Below are 19,790 nucleotides of genomic sequence, written 5' to 3'. Positions count from 1 at the left end.
CGCCCAATTTTTTTTTAACAAGTTAATTGATGGTATGTTAATAAAAGTGCATACCAATTTTTATTTTAAATTTGCTTTTAATATTAAAAAAATGTTGCTTTTGGTTTCACCCTAGTTTTAACGACTTTTCACTATTATGGCAAACTTAATGAAAAAAATCATAAAAGTAATAATAATGAAAAAATTCAACAAAAACTATTTTTTCCAATTGAACACCATACTAACTATAAAAAAAATGTAAATCTAGGCAATTTAACATTAGACATATTTTTTTAATTTAGCTTAATACTTAGAAATGCCGCCTTTGGCCTTAATTACAGATTTTACCCTATGGGGCATAGAATCGTAAATGGAATCCAAATATTCCTTCGTTATATCGTGTATCCATACTTTTTCTATAATTTGTTTTAGCTCCTCCATAGTTTTGGGCTTTCGCTTTCTTATTTTGGCCCCCATATAGGCCCCAACATTCTCGATTGGACTAAGGTCTGGACTGTTTTCTGGCCAATCCAACGACTTAATGCCCAATTCTTTCTTCAAATTGGACTGATTCTGATTGGTCAAGAGTGCTATTTTCAGATGAGTCCAAATTTAATCTCATTGGATCTGATGGAATTCTCAAGGTGCGCCGTAGACGTGGGTAACGGTTTTCTGAAAATTGCTGCATAGCCACAGTAAGGCATTCACCGTACGTTATGGTATGGGGATGCATATCCAAATATAAAACTGAATCAATTTTAATGGTTCAGGGTATGGTCAATGCAGAAAAATACAAAGAAATAATTTTAAGTGGAGTCGTGCCTAGCATTGAGTCCATAAGTGAAGAAGAAGAAGAACCCATTTTTCAGGATGATTCTGCACCCCTTGCCATCGAGCCCGATCTGTGAGTTATTCAGTGTCCGATTGTTATCAAAACAACTTATTCAGATAAATTTAACATTTTTCTATGTAAAGATAACAAATTTGAAGGAGGAATTGGGCATTAAGTCGTTAGATTGGCCAGAAAACAGTCCAGACCTTAGTCCAATCGAGAATGTTGGGGCCTATATGGGGGCCAAAATAAGAAAGCGAAAGCCCAAAACTATGGAGGAGCTAAAACAAATTATAGAAAAAGTATGGATACACGATATAACGAAGGAATATTTGGATTCCATTTACGATTCTATGCCCCATAGGGTAAAATCTGTAATTAAGGCCAAAGGCGGCATTTCTAAGTATTAAGCTAAATTAAAAAAATATGTCTAATGTTAAATTGCCTATATTTACATTTTTTTTTATAGTTAGTATGGTGTTCAATTGGAAAAAAATAGTTTTTGTTGAATTTTTTTATTATTATTACTTTTATGATTTTTTTCATTAAGTTTGCCATAATAGTGAAAAGTCGTTTAAAACTAGGGTGAAACCAAAAGCAACATTTTTTTTAATATTAAAAGCAAATTTAAAATAAAAATTGGTATGCACTTTTATTAACATACCATCAATTAACTTGTTAAAAAAAAAATTGGGCGAATCCGAAATCATATAATGAAACCACAGGCCCTGAAAGTTACAAATTCGTAACCCTTAAAAGTGCGGCTTTTTTTGTGGCGCTGACTGTACATACATATGTAAATTTATGAGCATTAATCGGATGGTGCATCTGTCAAAAATCGTGAATGCTTTTAAAAGATAATTTGATTGTTTCTACTTTGACTTTGATTTTACATCAAATAATCAAATTATTATTATTATTATTATTATCATTTATCAAATTAGTCAAGAGTTTTCGCAAAACGTGTGGGAGTGGTCTGATTAGAAACTTTATAGAATAATAATGTTAATCTTAATCTTAACTAGCTTGCACATTCCAAGCATATTCAAGAGGATAATTTGGAAGGCAATTTCAAATCAGCATAAAAATAATACGAGTTGAGGGAACTCCTTGAAGTGTTTATATATATTAAAGATTATTATCGAATGATAATCAAGTAAATGGCGCAAAATCACAACTCGTTAAGAAATCGACAGACGTAGAGAGTTAAGCACTAGATGTTTGCCTTGAAAGGTTAAGTTTCAAGTTCTAGACGTGTTCTTATCCTGGAACTTAATCAAATCATAAGCTTTGAGAGTGGCATATAATCAAATCGTAAACCTCAAAGCTCAGTTTAAGCGTACAAAAATACAGCAACAAACAGAGAGAGAGAGAGAGAGAGAGAACAGAAAGTGCACAGAGAGAGGGAGAGAGAGAAACACAGATTTAGAATTGTGTCATCGCGTAAACAAACAAAGTCAATTTTCACTTGTGTATGGCGATATTAAAAGCCAAGCTGTGGAGAGAAGAGTGGAGAAACGAGACAAGTGGAGAGACGCTGCTGGCAGAGCCGAAATACCTAAGCGCCGAATGCAGAGACGTCGCTTTGGTCGCCGCCACCCAATGCAGTTGCGCCTCGGCCAGCTGCTCTGCTATCAGCGCTGACTGCGCGACTGTTTGCAGTGATTGCATGGCGACGTCGCGTTGCTCAGCTGCGTTTGTTCTTCGTTTTGTTTCTTTACATTTTTCTCACACAGCTACAGCAGCAACATAGCAAAGACCAAGAGCAACACCAATACTAATGCAAATAGCAATACACCAGCACATTTGCATTTATAGTTCTGTTTTCATTCTTCCTCTTCTTCATCATCGCCTAGTTTTGAAGTGTTTACATATTGCGTTTAAATTATCGTTGAAATTTTCATTTGCTTTGCTTTGGTTTGGTTTCGTTTGGTTTTTTTCCCCTCTTTAAAAGTGTATGTATTTTGTTGTTGCTGCGTGGCCTCTTCACTTTTATATTTTAAGCTAATTTTAGTATTTAGCTTTCCATTTGCATTTCAATTAGAAATCATACATACGTACATACACACATATGCCTCTATATATGCGCACATGATACATACATATTTAATACTTTGAACTGTAGACTGTACTTTTCCGTTTGTTTTTGTTATTTGTGCGTATACCTGTGGCGCCTTTTGAAATCTTTGTCGGAATTAAGTAGCAATTAAATGTTATATTTAAGTGATAATTAACAGGCAAGCATTGCTGTTAACTCGAGGGGATCAACGCTACAGCGCTGTTAAAAGCTGCAGTTAACAGCATGGCTTAAGCTAAGCTTTGCATACGTTCTTGTTCTGTTCTCTGAGAGAGGACTCTCGGGCTCTCTTGCTGTTAAAAGCGACGCTGACCTCGCTCAGAGCTCTGCTGCTGCTGTTGCTGCTGTTCGTTGAGCTCAAGTCAAGTTTTACGCGTCGCAATTGAAGCGCAGTTTGCTAAAGTTGCGGTGCTGTCCAGTAAACACAACAGCAACAAAATCCCTTGAAGCGTTGAGTTTTATTTTTGCGCTTCGGCTTGTTTGATTTGGCTTGCTCACCTTCGGCTCAACGAATGGCAGCGGCAGTGATGGCGACGTCGGCTCGTGCTGTTACATTTGAATGAGCACGTATGTGGCTGCTGTTGCTGTTGCTGCCGCTGTCGCTGTCGACTGCGCTGCTGCCTTGCCTTTGCCATAGGTGGTGGAGAGATGGTGGGCAACAGTGTCGCTGTCGCTAATGCTAGCGCTGTGGCTGTTGCTGTTGCTGTCGCTGTCGTTGTAGTCATTTATCACCAGCCTTTTTGCCCAGTCTCTGACTCTGCCTTAGTCTTGCTTTTGGTCTGCAGCCCGCTCGCCCGCCCGCCCGCGCTCACCATAAATATCATATTAAATATTTGCCATAGAGAAGTCGACGTTTGCATTACCGCCAAATATTGTCTGTTTATCTCGCTAGTTATTGTTTTGCAGCTATAGGTGGTTGTCACAATGGTTGGGAAGGGAAGTGGAGGGGTATTCGGTGGGTGGGTGGTTTGTTGGGTGGCTGCATCAAAACATTTGTCCACCAAGACGGTGGTGGTTGCTAACTTTGGCGGCATTCTCAGTTGATTGGATTGCCATGAGATGAACTTGCCGGCATATCACTGTATGTGTGTATGTGTATGTGTGCATATGTGCGCGTGTGCGTGTGCGACATGTGATTTATGAGTCCCTAGTGCTGATATGGGATATGGATAGGCCAATACAATGATACAATGTGATTAGCCAGGAGGGTGCTCGCTAAGTAAGCAAAGCGCTCCCAATCCACAAGTCATTGCCGTCTTGCCTCACAATAAGAAATCACTTTCCCACACTCTCACACACACATACACCAACACAATGGTCACATATGAGGAGTATTTGGGTGGGTGATACAATGGACTAGGTACTTGACAAAATAATATTAAATACAACAAAATACAATAATTTGTACTTTTCTATAGTTGGGTCAAGTTACAGATTTATTGTCAGCTTCTGCTGAAGACAGGGTATTTGCTAGTGGATCACTTTATTATATTGTATATGAAAATAAATACATTAAAATTTAAAATACATATAATTGTCTGCAATTTAGATTATCAATCCAATTACCATATTAAAATCAGAAAGTAGTTGTACTATTCTTAAAAATGTCTTTGCGTATTTGAATTATTAATATTTATTTTATTAATATTGGAACCATTCTCAAACGATCAGCAATATTTGAACAGATATATCTGCTTTTTGTAACAAAAATAATAAACATAAATAAAAACAAGTAAGAAAGCTACAGTCGAGTGTACTCGACTGTGAGATACCCGCTACCCATTTTGAATAAAAGCAATATATTTTGCTGTATTGTTCTCAAAATATACCAAATATACTACAAAAATACTAACAATATACCAAAATGGTATATGTGGTATATCGATATAGTACCGCATTCAAAATATAAAATGGATGGCACAATATACCAGATTGTCAGCCAAAGCAACTAAGACCCCTAGTAAGTAGGCGTTTTTGCCCATACAAAAGTATTTCTTTAATAGCTTCCACAATTTTTACACGCAGATCAAGTTTGTTTCAAATTTTTGCCACGCCCACTTCCGCCCCCGCAAATCAAAATCAAAATCGAATAACAAGCGTAATTTTGAAGCTAGTTACGAATTTTGGTATATACAATAATTACTGTAGTAGTTATGATTCCTGAAAATTTGGTTGCGATCAGATAAAAATTGTGGAAGTTATTAAAGAAATAACATACTTTTGTATGGGCAAAAACGCCTACTTACTAGGGGTCTTAGTTGCTTTGGCCGACAATCTGGCACATTGTGCCGTCTATGGTATATTTTGAATGGTGTACTTTATCGATATACCAAACATTTGGTATATTTTCAGTAGTTTTTTTTAGTATTTTCGGTATATTTTGAAAATGATACCGCAATATTTTGCCTTTATTAAAAATGGGTAGCACAGTCGAGTGTACTCGACGTTGAGATACCCGCTACCCATTTTTCTTACTTGTTTTTACGTTTACTGTATTTTTTCCCAAATGAATTTTATTGAAATTCAAACTGAGAAGGCGCATCACTAGCACTTTCTCGAATTTCCTTAGATAGGATTTTAGAAATACTTGGTAAAATCTTTGGAAACTAATGCAAATGGATGAGCAGATTTTCACCTGTGGCTTCGAAGTGTTCGGTGAGGTGCAGGGCGTCAAGTTGAGGCGGGCAACGCGATCGTTGGCGCTATCGAATGGAGTGCGTGGCTGGGTGATGAACACGGATCGTGGCACTGTCCAGGGGGAGCTGGAGGGCACGCTGCCAAAGGTTAATGAGCTCAAGTTCTGGCTGCTCTGCTTTGGCAGCGAGCGTGCGATCATCGAGAGAGCCGAGTTTACGCCCACCAAGGAGATACCTGTGCATAATTTCGATGACTTCACCATACGCTGCCATTCATATCAGCTGGAAGATCACTAGACAAGTGAGCACAGAGAGAGATAGGAAGATATTAGTTGTTATTGTTTTGGCGTGGACAAAATTGATTGATTGATGACTGACAGATGACTGATATTGATATCGTTATGTTATGTTATGCTCAGCTTAAAACTGGAATAAACGCAGTGCAGATCTTAAGCGTCTTCCTTATGTGAATGTTTCCCATCTCCCTCTCTCTCTGGGTTGAGGCATCATTTATAAACCTCAAGCTCAAGCTCGTTGCCAGCTACTAATTAAGCATTGCCAAGCTACATGGGCACACACACACACACACACGCTCAAACACACACGGATAGACAGACAGACTGACGGCCAACACAGACACCTGCAGCCTCTTGCTGGGCCGCATTTCCAGTTGAGCGCCGCCGCCCCAAACTGGCAATGAGTTATTTTTCTTTTCTTTTTTACGTGGCAACAACGAAGCAACAGCTACAGCTACATCTACAGCATAAGCAAACTGAAACAGCGTCATAGAAATGGCAGCTATTGTTGCTGCCACCATTGCCACCACATATTGCCAAAGCGTTGAGGCCAATTGCGTTGCCAGAGAATTAGAAATGAAATGAGTTTGTTTCACATAATATACAACTAATAAATATTCCAAATTCAGATTAGCATTAAGAAGTTATACATATGTTAAATTGGCAATTGGAATAAAGAGTATTCAAATTTCGTATGGGTTTTTAAAAAGATAAGATATAAATTTAGTAATCAAATTTTTAAACAGAATTCAGTAATATGTATACAACCCTTCAAATTAATGTAAGAAGCTACATTTTCAAGAATTTACTTTTGCAAAGATTCGAATATTTATTGTTGCAATTCAACGAATTTATGGAAACCCCTTTAAAAATGATTAAATATATTGTTAACAACTTAATTTTCCATAATATGAATTGAGTTCAATAATTTGCGTAGATCTCCATTATATAATTATAGCAAATGTAATTTTTGAGAAATTCCATTTGCAAATAATCGATTGTGTGAATGTATTGAAACCCTTCTATGAATGTAATGCGGGTCTGTTACCTTTGTTTTAATATTATTGGATATATTTTTAGCAAAATAATATTCATTATTATGATATTTATATATATACACCTCCATTATTATGACAAATGGAAATTTACGGAACTCCCTTTTGCAAATATTGAAAACTTAAACTAAACTTCTGATAACGTCATATGGGTCTATTACCTTTGTTTTCATATTATTTCATTAGATTGAGAACTAACTGTATTTTAGCAGCGTATTTAAGCGTCGCACATTTCAGTAGCTGCATTTTTTGTATATGCTTGCCATGTTGTTGTTATTGTTTTTGAGTACTCAATGCCCTCCATGGGTCGCTGGCTACAACGCGACGCCATCGCTGACGTAGGCGCCGCTGCACAGTGGTTGGGCTTGTATGAAGCCGCGGCCAAAAATACTTCCCGTTGAGATATCGTTATGAAATTTTCCCAAAAATTTTAAAAAAATATTTTGAATATATAGTAAAAAAATTGGATACATCGGAGGACTATATCCTATAGCTCCCATATAACCTTATTATGGCGTATATGCCGATTGTGCGCCAAAATTCTTCCGGTGGAGTTACAGTGTTAAAATTTGATATTAGAATCCAAGATATACTATATATATTCTATATATATATTATATTTAAATTATATTGCTGCTTTCTTCTACCAAACTAGTTACTCTTCGAGTTTTTTCTTCATTAGTGCCCACTCCAACTCCAAAAATCTATAAAAATATTCTAAACATCGTATCATCATATAGCTTCCATACAAACGGATAAAATAATTTTTTTCCAAGACTAAATTCAATATTTGACCTCTTAATACAAACGTTGGTTTAATCGTAATCCCCAAAATTAAAACAACCATAAATTCACATATAACACTTATTTTATTCATCGAGCAAAAAATGCACACCACTTAATAATTTTGTTTTATTTGTGCATTGTAAATTTCTTTGCCCACTTATAAATGGGTCTGAGGTTAACAGCAATCTATGGAATAAATCCCTATTTGTGTCTACTCGAGACGTTTTCCTAGTGTGAAACTCTCGAAATTTTTTTATATCCTTGTTTTTAGACTCGGCAGCTTCTTCCGACAACTCTCCTATCGAAACAAGGGCATAGCTTATAATTTCAGAACCGTGGACTAAAACTTTGTGAACGGATGGTGGAAGGTAATACCATGGATACAATTCAATAAGCATTTGTGCGGTGTCAAGTGCAAAGCATCCAAATTTTTCCGAATTGATTTTATATCCAGATGCCATGCATTGCAGTAATGTCGCACACCTAATTAAAACATTTTCATCCAATCCTGTAATATCAGCAGACCATTTCGTATCGCTAAAAAATGTTCTTGCCGTATTACCATCATTAGAAGTTCCACTACCTCCACTCCTTGGTTGGTCGACATGTATTCCCATTTGGGCGCGAAAGTCTGCTTGAATTTGAGTTTTCCTATCCCTAAATAAGAACCTATTAAAGTTTAAACCAAGGGAATAAACAAAAAATAAATCAAAACTATTAATAAATGAAAAACTATTAATAAACACAAACTCAAAAGACGAAGACAGGGCAACAGCACAACAAGCACACGAGCGAAAAAACAAATTTTTTTAGTGCAAAACTGACCCTGAAAATGTTAAGACGGTGTTAGAATTTTTATGATTGTAAGCACATCGGCACTTTTCGGCAAAAAAAAAATTACACATTTATTACCTTTAGAGCCAGACAAACACATTGATATATACAATTTAACTGTGGCATTCAGTGGCGTCACTACTAAAACCTTAGCTAAACATAAAAAAGACGTTCAAAATATAGACAAAAAAACATGTATTATTTCAAATTAATATAACAAGAAGAGTTTAACAAGTACGATTTTTTATAATATCTCAAATTTTAGAAAATACCTTCAACTTCAAAATTCATTAAAAATATTATAAACTTGGACACGTAATAAATGAACTGACCACTTCAAAGTTCGGTTTTGTTGTGAAAAATTGGCGATGCGCGCAAGCTGTGCTGTGCAATTGACTACCTGCTCGCAACTTCAATTCTATTTTTAGAAAGAACCGTTAGATATCCAGAAAAATCTAGTTTGCCATGAAAAAGGTTGGACAATTTAGAAACGATTTGTTTACTTTTCGTACATTTTTGTTGTTATGACTTTTTTTATTTTTGGCCTATGGACGCAACCACTGTGCGCTGTCGACGTAGACGACGACGCCGACGCCCGTGCACTGCGCATAATCACAACAAAATCAAATAAATGAAACGCCACCAACACAACAACAGCAGCGACAACAGCAGCAGCAGCGTCAACAATAACAGCAACAGCAACATTACAGAACTCTGCAGCGTATTTGTGATTTTGTTTTTTGCCTGAGTCGTGTGTGCGTAATCGGTGTGTGTGAATGTGTGCGTGTGTGTGTTGGTAACTTCGTTGAGTGCGTAACAGGCGCGCAGCGACAATGAGCAACAATTTGAAACACAACAGCAGCAGCAGCAGCGACAACATTTGCTATGCTGCAGTCGAAGTCGGAAACCTGCTGTTGCTGTTGTTGCTGCGGTATTTTTATAGGTTAAACTGCAAAGTGCGTGGCGGAGTGAGAGCATAGGGGAGAAGTGTGTGTGTTTGTGAGTGTATGCGGAGAGAGTGAATGTAATGGTGGTGTGGCTTTTACTAGTTTCAGCCGGCCGGTGTCGTTGGCACTTGCCGAGTGACGAAAAGAGAGAGAGAGAGAGAGAGAGAGTGAGACAGTGGAAGAAAAGAGCGTAGCTTACATGCTTTTTGCACTCAAAGTACATTCTCTAGCTCTCTCGCTCTCCTTTGCCTCTCTCGTTAGCTAGGCTTTTGAGTGATTCTTGCCTTGGGCTGCTGTTAACGCCGCCTCAAAAGCACCCGCAGCGTCAGTTGGCACTCAATGGGGACTGTTGAGCCGTTTCTGAAGGAGCAGCAATGAGAGAAGGAGGAGGAGCAGCAAGGAGTTGGCAGCTTTTTGACATTCCTTTGCGCATTCCGCGCGCGTTGCCAGCCACGCGTCGCTGCCGCCCCATCCCTCCAGCCCCCTCCGTGCCCCATTCGCTGGATTTGCTTCCGGTGTCACTTCCTTATTTAGTTGTTTACATTGTAGTTGTTGTTGTTGTTGCGAGGGTTGTGAAATTTGAGTGGCCGTTGCCGCTTCGCTTTGCTTTTGGGTATCGGTGCCATAGAGCACAAAGTTTCAACTCCACTCGAGTGTCCTTGTTACAGTTACACGCAAGGGGTTATCTTGGGGAGGCAAGGTGGGGGTTGGGGTGGAAACATTTCAACTTAATTTAACAGTCATCAAATGGAATTCAATTTGGCTGAGAGGCGCGCAGAAATATGAGTAACAACTACAACAACACGCAGCAGTAAAATACTCTACATAATAACAAAAGCTAAAGCTCTAGCAAAACTTCACTTCCTCCGCCTCCCCCTCCCCCTCCGCCTTCCGCTTCACCCGCTACGAGCCATTTTGATCATCTGCCAAAGTATTGTCATTAGTCGCGTTATTATTGAGGCTATTATGTAGTAATCAAATTTATAGCACACTTTGCAACACACACATTTACATATTTCGCCTTGCCTGGCAACGAAGAAAACAAGTCGGAAAACTTTTATGACGCCAAAAAAAAAAAATAATAGCAAGAACATTATTACGAATGGCAAAAAGAAAATTGAAATTGAATGGGAACCGACTCGAGTTGAATTGAGCTCAGAGCTAAGCTGAGTTGAGTTGAATCGCAAGTCGCGAGTCGCGACATACATAAATGCAAACACTTTGCACAAATATTTGTGTCATTAAACAAATGACAAACGAATTGGTTTGAACATGAAAGCAGCTGAAAGCAGCAACAACCATCGTCGACGCTGGCAGCGCAGTCGACGCTGACATGCAACAATGCGCGTTTGTAAAAAGTTTAACAGCGACAACGTCTCAACTGATAAGTTTAGCATTGGGCAGCGACGCGCTCTGTTATTAACATGCTAACAGCCGACAGTCGAGCATAACTGAACACAACATAACATAACAGATTGACAGCCACCCCCACAGTTACATACGCACACTCACACTCATACAGACAGAGAACTTTACAGCGCTGAAAATTCGCTTGGCTGCTTCTGCTGCTGCTGTCGCTGTCGCTGCAACAATGCAAACGCAAACTTTCTCGCTGCCGGCGTCGCTGTCGACGTCAACGTCAACTGACTGCTGCCCGCATTCGGTTCGTGCTGCTTCGCTGGCAGTGGCTCGTGCCAGTTATAAACCGACTGCCAAACGACTCACGACAGCAGCAATAAGCAGCCGCAGCAGCAGCAGCAACGAAAAGCAACGGCAACAACAGCAACAAAAACAACATCATCAACAACAGCAGCAGCAGCCGAAAAGCAAAAGAAAAGCGACGTTCGGTGTGCGTTTTGTTTGTGTTCCCGCAGTAATATAAAAACATACGAGAACCAACAACAATAAATAACAAAAAATAAAAAAAAACCTAAAGTGGCTTTCAGTGCAAGCGGCTAAAAAGTGTTTGAGCAACAACAACATCAACAACAACAACGGCAACAAAAGGCAAAACATCAAAATCATAAATGAAAATCTTTCAAAAAAGTGATAAAATTCTCAAAATATTTTCATTAGTTTTCGTTTTTGTTTTGTAGTGCTTTTCAATTCCTTTTTTTCCAACTTGTTTAAGAATATAAAAAATATATTTGTTTAAAGTGAAACAGTAAAATATAAATATAAAACCATTTCAAACTTTAAATAGATTAAAATATTTTAAAGTGATTAAATAAAATGAATTATATAATTAATATTATTTATTAAATTCATTGAAAAGTGTTTCAATTTATAGAAATTCTTAATATAAATAAAATTGAATTTAAATAAAAAGTTTAACCATTTTTAACTGTAAAAAAATAAAACTGATTTAAATTAAAAATGAAATGAAATATAAGAATATAATTTAAACATCATTAAAAAGCTGTGTAAATGTTGAAAAATTGCAGAAAATTCTTTATTCAAATTCAAATTAGAGGAAGCAATTAAGATTTTTATTTGTTTATTTCCCTGTGAAAGTCACAAAATAATTCTGCATAAATTTGTGCGAAACATTCTCGAGAAATTTGTGAAATTGTTTGTTTGTTTGTTTGTTTTGGTTGTGTCAGACATTTGAAGAACTTCTCGCTGTGTTGTGCCTATTTATTTATTTGACATTTGTATTTCTTTTGAGAAATTATGCATAGCAAATGCAAATTTATTAGGTGCACAGCTATTAGACGATGTTTCCCCCTCCCTCCCCCTTGGCCCCACTCATTTTCTATCTCTATCGCTTGCTCGGTTTTCGTCTCTCTCTTTCTCTTTTTGTCAGTCAGTGAGTTTTTCCAACACGAACGAAATTAAAAAACATAAATCAAAGTATGCAAAATAAATCAACGAAAATTGTGCGGACAATCTATGGGACTTCTCTCTCTCTCTCTCTCTCTTTCTCTTTCGCTCAGCTGCTTCTCTAGAGACGCTAATAAAAAGTGAAGTGCAAAAAGAAATGAGATATAAATAAACCAATTAATTAGAAGCATGTTTGGAATTAATAAGTGCAAACTTAATGAAAAGTTAAAAATTTTGAATTCTTTCGGGAAATTATTTTGTGAACAGATAAAAATTATAATAAAGTTTTGTTTAGCTAAATATTTTGAATGACTTGGTAGAAGTGAAAAGTGTTTGTGGGAATAAAAAGATTATTTTATTTTTAATTCCGACTTGGTTCAGATAAGTTTTAGATATAGTTTTAATAAGACGTAAGAGTATTTTACACATTTAATACGGTGAATTTTTTACTCAGTTTAGCAATTTCGCATAAGATGTAAGAGTATTCGATATTCGTTACCATTCTGCCATCGGACTTAATAAATCATCACAAACAGACATACAGTTAGTGAGGCAAACAAACACTAAAATTTTGCATGCAATGTGGAAAAACAAAAAGAAAAACAACATCAACAATTATAGAAACAACACGCAATAAAAAATTGACTGACTGACTGGATGCAAATGGTCAAAATGAAGAAAAGCCAAGTCAGTGTGTGTAGACTGAGAAGTCTCTAGGAAAATGCGGTCGCTGTTAATTATTTGTATGCATTAGAGTCTTATTATTATTATTGCAATTACTTATTATTATGTTCTGCATCCTCCGTTGTTACATCTGAGATTTCGCTGAAATTAATTTTGCCATCATAATTTCTCATTAGTTTTTCGCAAGCAGTTAAATGAGTTGAAAAATGATTTATAATTTGAATGCATTTTTAATACCCTATAAAAGTCGATGACTTGAAGGGGCAGTTGAAATTTCTTAAGTGTTTCCAAAAGTATGAAAAATATTTTACTAATCTATTAAAATTTAATTTTTATGAAAAGAATTAGAAATTTTTACCATACTGATAAGATGAATACAAGTATTTGATATGTTAGGGTATTGGTTAGTCGGCTACTTTGCATCTTTGCTTGCTATTTTTCTCCCACTTTTACTGAATTAATCTTGACGTTGTTTTTATTTATTTTTTGTTTCTGGCCAAGCGCGAAATTTCTTATAATGTGCAAAAAAATTAATAGTATGGAAAATGTAATGCAAGCATGCACAAAGAGGGCGTGGTCCAACATCTTCCCCAGCCCCCCTCGTCCTCACATTACTTTATCACAAATGAGGGGGGCGTTTGCCGTTAGAGAATTTAAAATATTACGCATACGCCGTGAATTGCAGTTCACAAGAATTCATTGAAGTGTCAAGCAAAGACCTAAAGTTACAGGTTGACTGCATTTTCCACTATTTATGCCTATCAGAAAAGTAAAAAAAGTGCTGGAATGGAAAAATGAGGCAGACAATTAAATTGGTGGCATTAATAATGAGGAAACATTGTTATGATAGAGTAGTTTTATTTTACAATGCAATATAAACAAATTGAAAGCAATTTCCGTCAGTCGAGTGTGCTGTACTGTAAGATAGCGGTCTCCCTAAAAATATACCAACTACTATATATGGTATACATTCAAAATATACCATTAGGTGCAAAATATACCAGATTGTCAGCCAATTCAAGTAACATCTTATTGCAGTAGGAGTTTTTCCCATACCAAATTATTTCTTAAATATTTTCTACAATATTTTATCTGATCACAACAAATTTCAGGAATCTTAAATGATATAGTTAGTATTTTATGCACCAAAAATGGTCGCTCTAGCTTCAAAATTACGCATCATATTATCATTATTTATCTGCTGCCCTGTAGTTTTATGAAATTACAAATTTCAGTTTTATTTTTTTTATTTTATCCATGTGGACCAGCATAAAATAGACCAGAATAATCAGCCTGGACTCAATTTGTTATCGATTTGTTTTATGCAAAATGGTTCAGTATATTTAGTATATTTAATACGAGCATTTCATGGAAGCTTTATGATGACTAAAGAGTATCTCGTAGGTCTATATTATTGACTATTCATTTGCTTTTGCTTAATTTATTAATTTTCTGTTAATTCCACATTGTCAGAAATTAAGATTAAGATTGATCAATTGCAATTAGTTAAGCTGCAAACACTTTATTCGCTCGCTTTTTGGATTACATGTGCGCTTATTAGCATGCTTCTCGCACTCGCTCTCGCACTCGACACTTCATCGACCTCTCAACAACACGAACAATAACAACAACAGCAACAGCAATGAGCTTAATGCCTATCAACACCTTCGTACAGCTCAGGACAAAACATCGCACTAAACTCAGCTCAGCTCAACTCGACTGAGACTCGACGGAACGCAACGCAACGCAACGAAAACTCACGACACAACTCATCGCAACTCAATTCGCTTTCACGCATGGGGCGAGAGACGGATGAGGAGAGGAGTAAAGAGAGAGAGAGAGAAGGTGAAGTGATAGGGAACTAGCGAAGGCTTTCCACGAAATTTTCGACCACTTCCGTTGGGCAGTTGGTTTACAGTTCGTTTTACTGTTTTTGTTGTTGCTGCTCTCGACGCGTTCGACACTCGTCGCTCGCTGCTCGCTGCTAATTCGCATTAATCATACGCCGCGTTGTGCACAGCATTTATTTATTTTATTTTTGCAGCGCGAGCCGCCGCCGCCGCATTGAAACATGAAATTGAAATTCAGACAAAGCAGCAACACCAGCAACAAAAGTAACAGCAACAGCAACAACAGCAAAGCTTTTCACATTTTTATTTTTACACACACAAATTTACTGACTGTCGTTGTCGACGTCTTTGCGTCTTACTCACATCGCTGTCGGCGTCGCCGTCGACGTCAACATCGGCTGACAACTGCGCTGCCAGCTATTGCTGTTGCTGTTTGCTTTGCCGTTGCTGTTGCTTATTTTAATGTGTCAAGGTTCGCGGCATCATATTTTGCGCTTTATTTCAGTGCGCTTCAAGCGTACAAAATTATTTTAGCCTCCGCCTGATAGGGAACTAACAAGCGACAAGGGTGGGGAGTGGAGAGGGGAGGAAAAGCGATGGTGAACAACAACTCTCAATAATAACTCTTGGCTATATTTCGGACTTTCTTTTCTCTAGTCAATTAAAAAACAACTCAGTCAATGATCATATAGACGTCTAGGGAAAATAACATTCACAAAATTAAAATGAACAGAACCAAAAAAAAACGTAGATATTAGAAATGATTAAATTAAAAAATATTAAAAGTATTCTAAATAACTTAGTTATTTGTAGATCTTAGAAATGGATTTAACTATATTCAGAAATTTAGAAAATCAAATCTTTAGATTGGGAAATACAATTAAGATAAAGTAAAATAATGTTTATTATAAAAAAAACGTAAACCAAAAAGTAACTCAAATGAATATACATTTGCTGATTTCTGAGATTTATGAATAACTAAATAAACTGAAAATATAAAAAAAATATGAAATAATAAAAGTATTTAGAAATAGAGTACGAGTTCACTTTTACCTAACATGATATTTAAGGAACAAATTCAAAGCGAACAATAGACTATTCTATTATGCGTGTATGGGAATGATAAATAAATTAATCGTGTAAACAATGGGTAACATGCAAAGACTGCTGGAAGTTTCCTATAGATTAAAGTTACAGTTGCAAGTAACGGGTTTTTATTTCATTAGGGTTTCTTAAAGAATTTAATAGTTTAATTTAGTAAAAGAACTCCTTAAAATTGGGTAAAACATAACCAAGTGTTGTAAACGAAATACCAAATTAAATGACTAATAAAACTGACAAGCTTTTAGGACGTACATACATACGTACATAGATATGTATGTATGTACGTATGTAAACGAAGAAGAAGACGTATCGATAAATGTAAATGCAGCTCTGTATTGTGGTATATGAAATGGGGGGGGGCATAGGCAAGGTTCATACGTCTGAATGTATGTTGTAGGTGAGGTGAATTGCAAAAGTGTGTAAGAATACATAAAAGACGAAAGAGAGAAGAGGCGGAGAGAGAGAGGGAGAGAGAGTCAACAGTAGATTGGCAATGTGCGAGCGAGTGGGCAACACACATTTTTATTACCGCAGCGGAGTCGTAAAAAACTAAATTACTTTTAAGTTTGTAAATTGTGCGAGTTGCTTTAACGCTCTAAACGGGCCTCAGCATTGGACTCGTCTCTACCACTGTGTTGTGTGTATGTCTGTGTGTGTGTCTGTATGTGCAACATAAGTTTAATATTGTGGCAACTTCCCCCCATGTCTTCTGCCACCGCTTTTGTTGCCTACCAATAGCGCAAGTTTTGCATTCTTTGTGTCACGTTTCCATCGAGAGATGCCCACAGAGATGCACAGATGAGAGAAAAGCTCTACCAAAAAAACTGATAAAATGAGCAGTGGGGCTAGAAAGGAGAGGGAATGGGGGATGGGGGAAGGGGTTGTTGCGGAGAGGGTTACACGAGTATGAAAGAAAAGCAAATTTATGAAACGGCATTTATTCATAATGAGGCGAGTGAATGGGAAAAGTGTTTGGCGCGTGTATCGGTTCACTCGGTTTTATGGCCACATGGACATGGAGAAGATTGTTTCCAAGTCCCCAGCCGGAGGCAATTGGGTATATTGAGTTGGCTCTGAGTGAGTGAGTGAGTGTGCGAGTCTGTCATAAAGTTATTAACTAGTGCTCTGCCTGTTTGCATTAGGGAAAGCGATGGAGAGTGAGAGTACACGAGAGAAAGACAGAGCGAGAGAGAGAGTGAGGCAGATATATAAACACATACATACATAGATGTATGAATGATGGGGAATCTCTTTTATAATGGATACAAATACGAAAGTATTAAGATTGTTGTTCGGAAAATCTTTGATAACAATTTTCGGGAATTTAAAAATCTTTTTTCAAAAGAACTGATTCCAAGAATCGTATTCAATCCAAATGTTAAAGATATAGCTCAATTTTTCTGGTTATGCTTTTGCGAAGTATAGTGAAAGAAATAATATTTAATTATGGGTATGATCTCATTGGGGTTTTTCACATATTAATGTAAGATTGGACGAATAAAATTGAATCTTTTTTTGTTTTTATTCTATAATTTTTAATTGGAATAATATCGTTTCATTATTTCTATATTTTGCACTCTCTATGAATAAGTAAATTGCGATATTATCCACTAAACAGTTTCAATAAGCGAATCCCGAATGAAACGGGCTGCGAGTTGAATTCATACTCTCGGGTTCTATAAATACCTCTGAACGTATTTTGTAAGCCTAAGTATGAGTAATAGGTTCAATTTATTATGTAATACACACACAAGATTATTCGAATGTTTTATATCATGAACTGCTTGCAAGTATTGATGTGAGTACTTCTCGACTCTAAAGGTAAAGCCATTGCCTCTCCTCGTCTTACTCCGTGGATATGTATATACACATATATCTTTGTATGTAGGTGTGTGTGTGTACATAATCCCGTGTCAGTTTACCGTTCAATCCGTTTCGCAACTCCCCATTACGTATTATATGCATACATACAAACATACTATATGTATAGCTATGTACTGTGTGTACTTACATTCAGCTGCTCTTCTTCTGCTGCCAACGCTGCTCTGCCTTTTGTCAAGCCCGTATAAAAAGGCAATAGCAACAGCGACCGCGACGTCGACAGCGACAGCAATAAGACAACACTCTCGCCCTGTCCATTCGTGTCGCACACCTTACGACCCCTAGGTTCACTCAGTTGCGCCTATTCGCTGCTATTTTGTATACATTTTGCATTAATTAAAAACAAAATAAATAGCAAAAGTCGCGCGCGCGGTCTCAGCAGCGAAATTGCCGAAGCTGACGACGACGAGGCGAACAGCGGGCGCCAGCCGATCACATCCGAGCCGAAGCATGCCGAACAGAGCCGGGGCCATAGCAGGCAAATAAAAATGAAAAGAAAACACATTGTGATTTAAATGTGATTGTTTTTCTTTTCTGCTGTGCTGTGCTGTTGCTGCTGTTGCTGCTGTTGCTCTTGCGCTTGCCTTTGCTTTTCGTTTTTCTTTCTTTTCTGTTTTGTTTTGTTGCTGCGCTGTCTTCTTTGCGTTGTGTTACACTTGCGTAAAAAAGCGCAGTAGCAGCCTCGAAACAAAACAAAACCAACATTGCGGCGTCAGGGGCGCTGTTAGCGTCGCTGTCGCCACCCGCTCTCACCCACTCTCTTTCATTCACTCGCGTACTCACACTCTTACTCTCAGCGTTGGTCTTCTGGCCTCTCTCACTCTCTGCGCTTTAGCCCAGCTCATTGTGTGTTGTTGTATTCTCTGCCTGCTGATTAGAAGTGTCTTTGCCAATATGTATTGTTGTTGTGTTTGCACTTTGCATTACTTCCTCGCATTGTATATAGTTGTTTCTGTTGTTGCTTTATTTTTTTCACTTTTGTCTTTTGTATGATTTCAATAAATTTCGTGCACGTCTCGTCTTCGTCTTCGCCTTCTTCTGCTTTTGATTATTTGTCAACCCAGCGAATTTTGCCTGCCTTTTGTTGCTGTTCTCTCGTTGTTGTTGAAATTTTGTGAAGTGCTAATCGAATTGTCGATTTTATTATGCAGCTGCCAAATCCAATTGCAAGCAGAAGAAGTGACAAAAGAAAATAAAAAGATACACACAAGGAATAAAACAATATTAAAAGTGTACAACAACGAAATTAAACAAGAAACAAATCCAAAGCAAACTCAAAAAGCCAAATGCGCGCACGCAGCAAACGCAACAAAATGCAATACTGTCGACGTCTGGCAACACTGGCCACATTATACAACACTGGACGACATCGCAACTACTACCAAGTCTAAGCCATAAAGCACTAGACCCCAAGTGATAAAACTCTTTCAATCACTCACGCCTCAGTTTCAAATAAAAGACCCCAAAAATTCTACATACTAAACAACTATTTGTTGAACTGAACTTGACTCTCGACTTCTTAGCTATATATATGCTATAACTACTATCGTACAATAACTTGCCTAATAAAGCATACGAACAAATAAAAAAATATCTATGAATATTTGGGTAAGCTGAACAACAAGTTAATATTAAAAGTTTATTTCGGTTAAAAGTTAAAGTGATGTTTAATTTAAAATTGTTTGCAATACCTGTGAAGAATATATAACATATAAATCTGTTAAAATCAAAATATTAATCTATAAAGCAATGTTTCTAATTCTTGCAGTTAAATAATAGACCAATAAAAACTAAGATTATTATTCTTTAATGACTAAATAATTACATTTTTATTTCAATAAAAAGTACTTCATGATGAATATGATTAAATAATATCGAATTTGTATTGCCTTTAAGAATAAGTTTACAAAAGTTGTTCATTGATAGAAGAGAATTTGGATTAAAGTTTTGCGACAAATCTCAGATCTTTACCTTTTTTTTTTTTAAATAAAACAGTTGATAAACTG

At 36.9% G+C, this 19,790-nt stretch overlaps 2 protein-coding genes across 4 annotated transcripts in view; both read left to right on the top strand.

The window, feature by feature from the left end:
• Positions 1–19,790, top strand: part of LOC117572796 (neurogenic protein mastermind) — a 97,295-nt gene that overhangs the window by 47,661 nt on the left and 29,844 nt on the right. Inside the window, exons 1-2 of one of the 3 annotated variants that reach the window (XM_034255900.2) lie at positions 11,160–11,291; positions 18,936–19,392. The exons of 1 other annotated variant lie outside the window; for it this stretch is intronic. In XM_034255900.2, coding sequence (XP_034111791.1) covers positions 19,381–19,392 — 12 coding nt within the window. In that variant the 5' untranslated portion in view covers positions 11,160–11,291; positions 18,936–19,380. Of the gene's footprint in view, positions 1–11,159; positions 11,316–18,935; positions 19,393–19,790 lie in introns of those variants that run through there. One more of the 3 variants, XM_052005984.1, reaches the window with a different exon arrangement.
• On the top strand, positions 5,411–6,453 carry LOC117572798 (acylphosphatase-1). Its single transcript, XM_034255903.2, has one exon. The coding sequence runs from the start codon at positions 5,498–5,500 to the stop codon at positions 5,819–5,821; it is 324 nt and encodes a 107-aa protein (XP_034111794.1). The 5' UTR covers positions 5,411–5,497; the 3' UTR covers positions 5,822–6,453.

This window comes from Drosophila albomicans, chromosome 3 (genome assembly GCF_009650485.2).
Source record: "Drosophila albomicans strain 15112-1751.03 chromosome 3, ASM965048v2, whole genome shotgun sequence".
Classification (NCBI taxonomy): domain Eukaryota; kingdom Metazoa; phylum Arthropoda; class Insecta; order Diptera; family Drosophilidae; genus Drosophila; species Drosophila albomicans.
The sequence above is the reverse complement of the archived record's forward strand: the minus strand, read 5'-3'. Positions and strand labels throughout refer to the sequence as shown.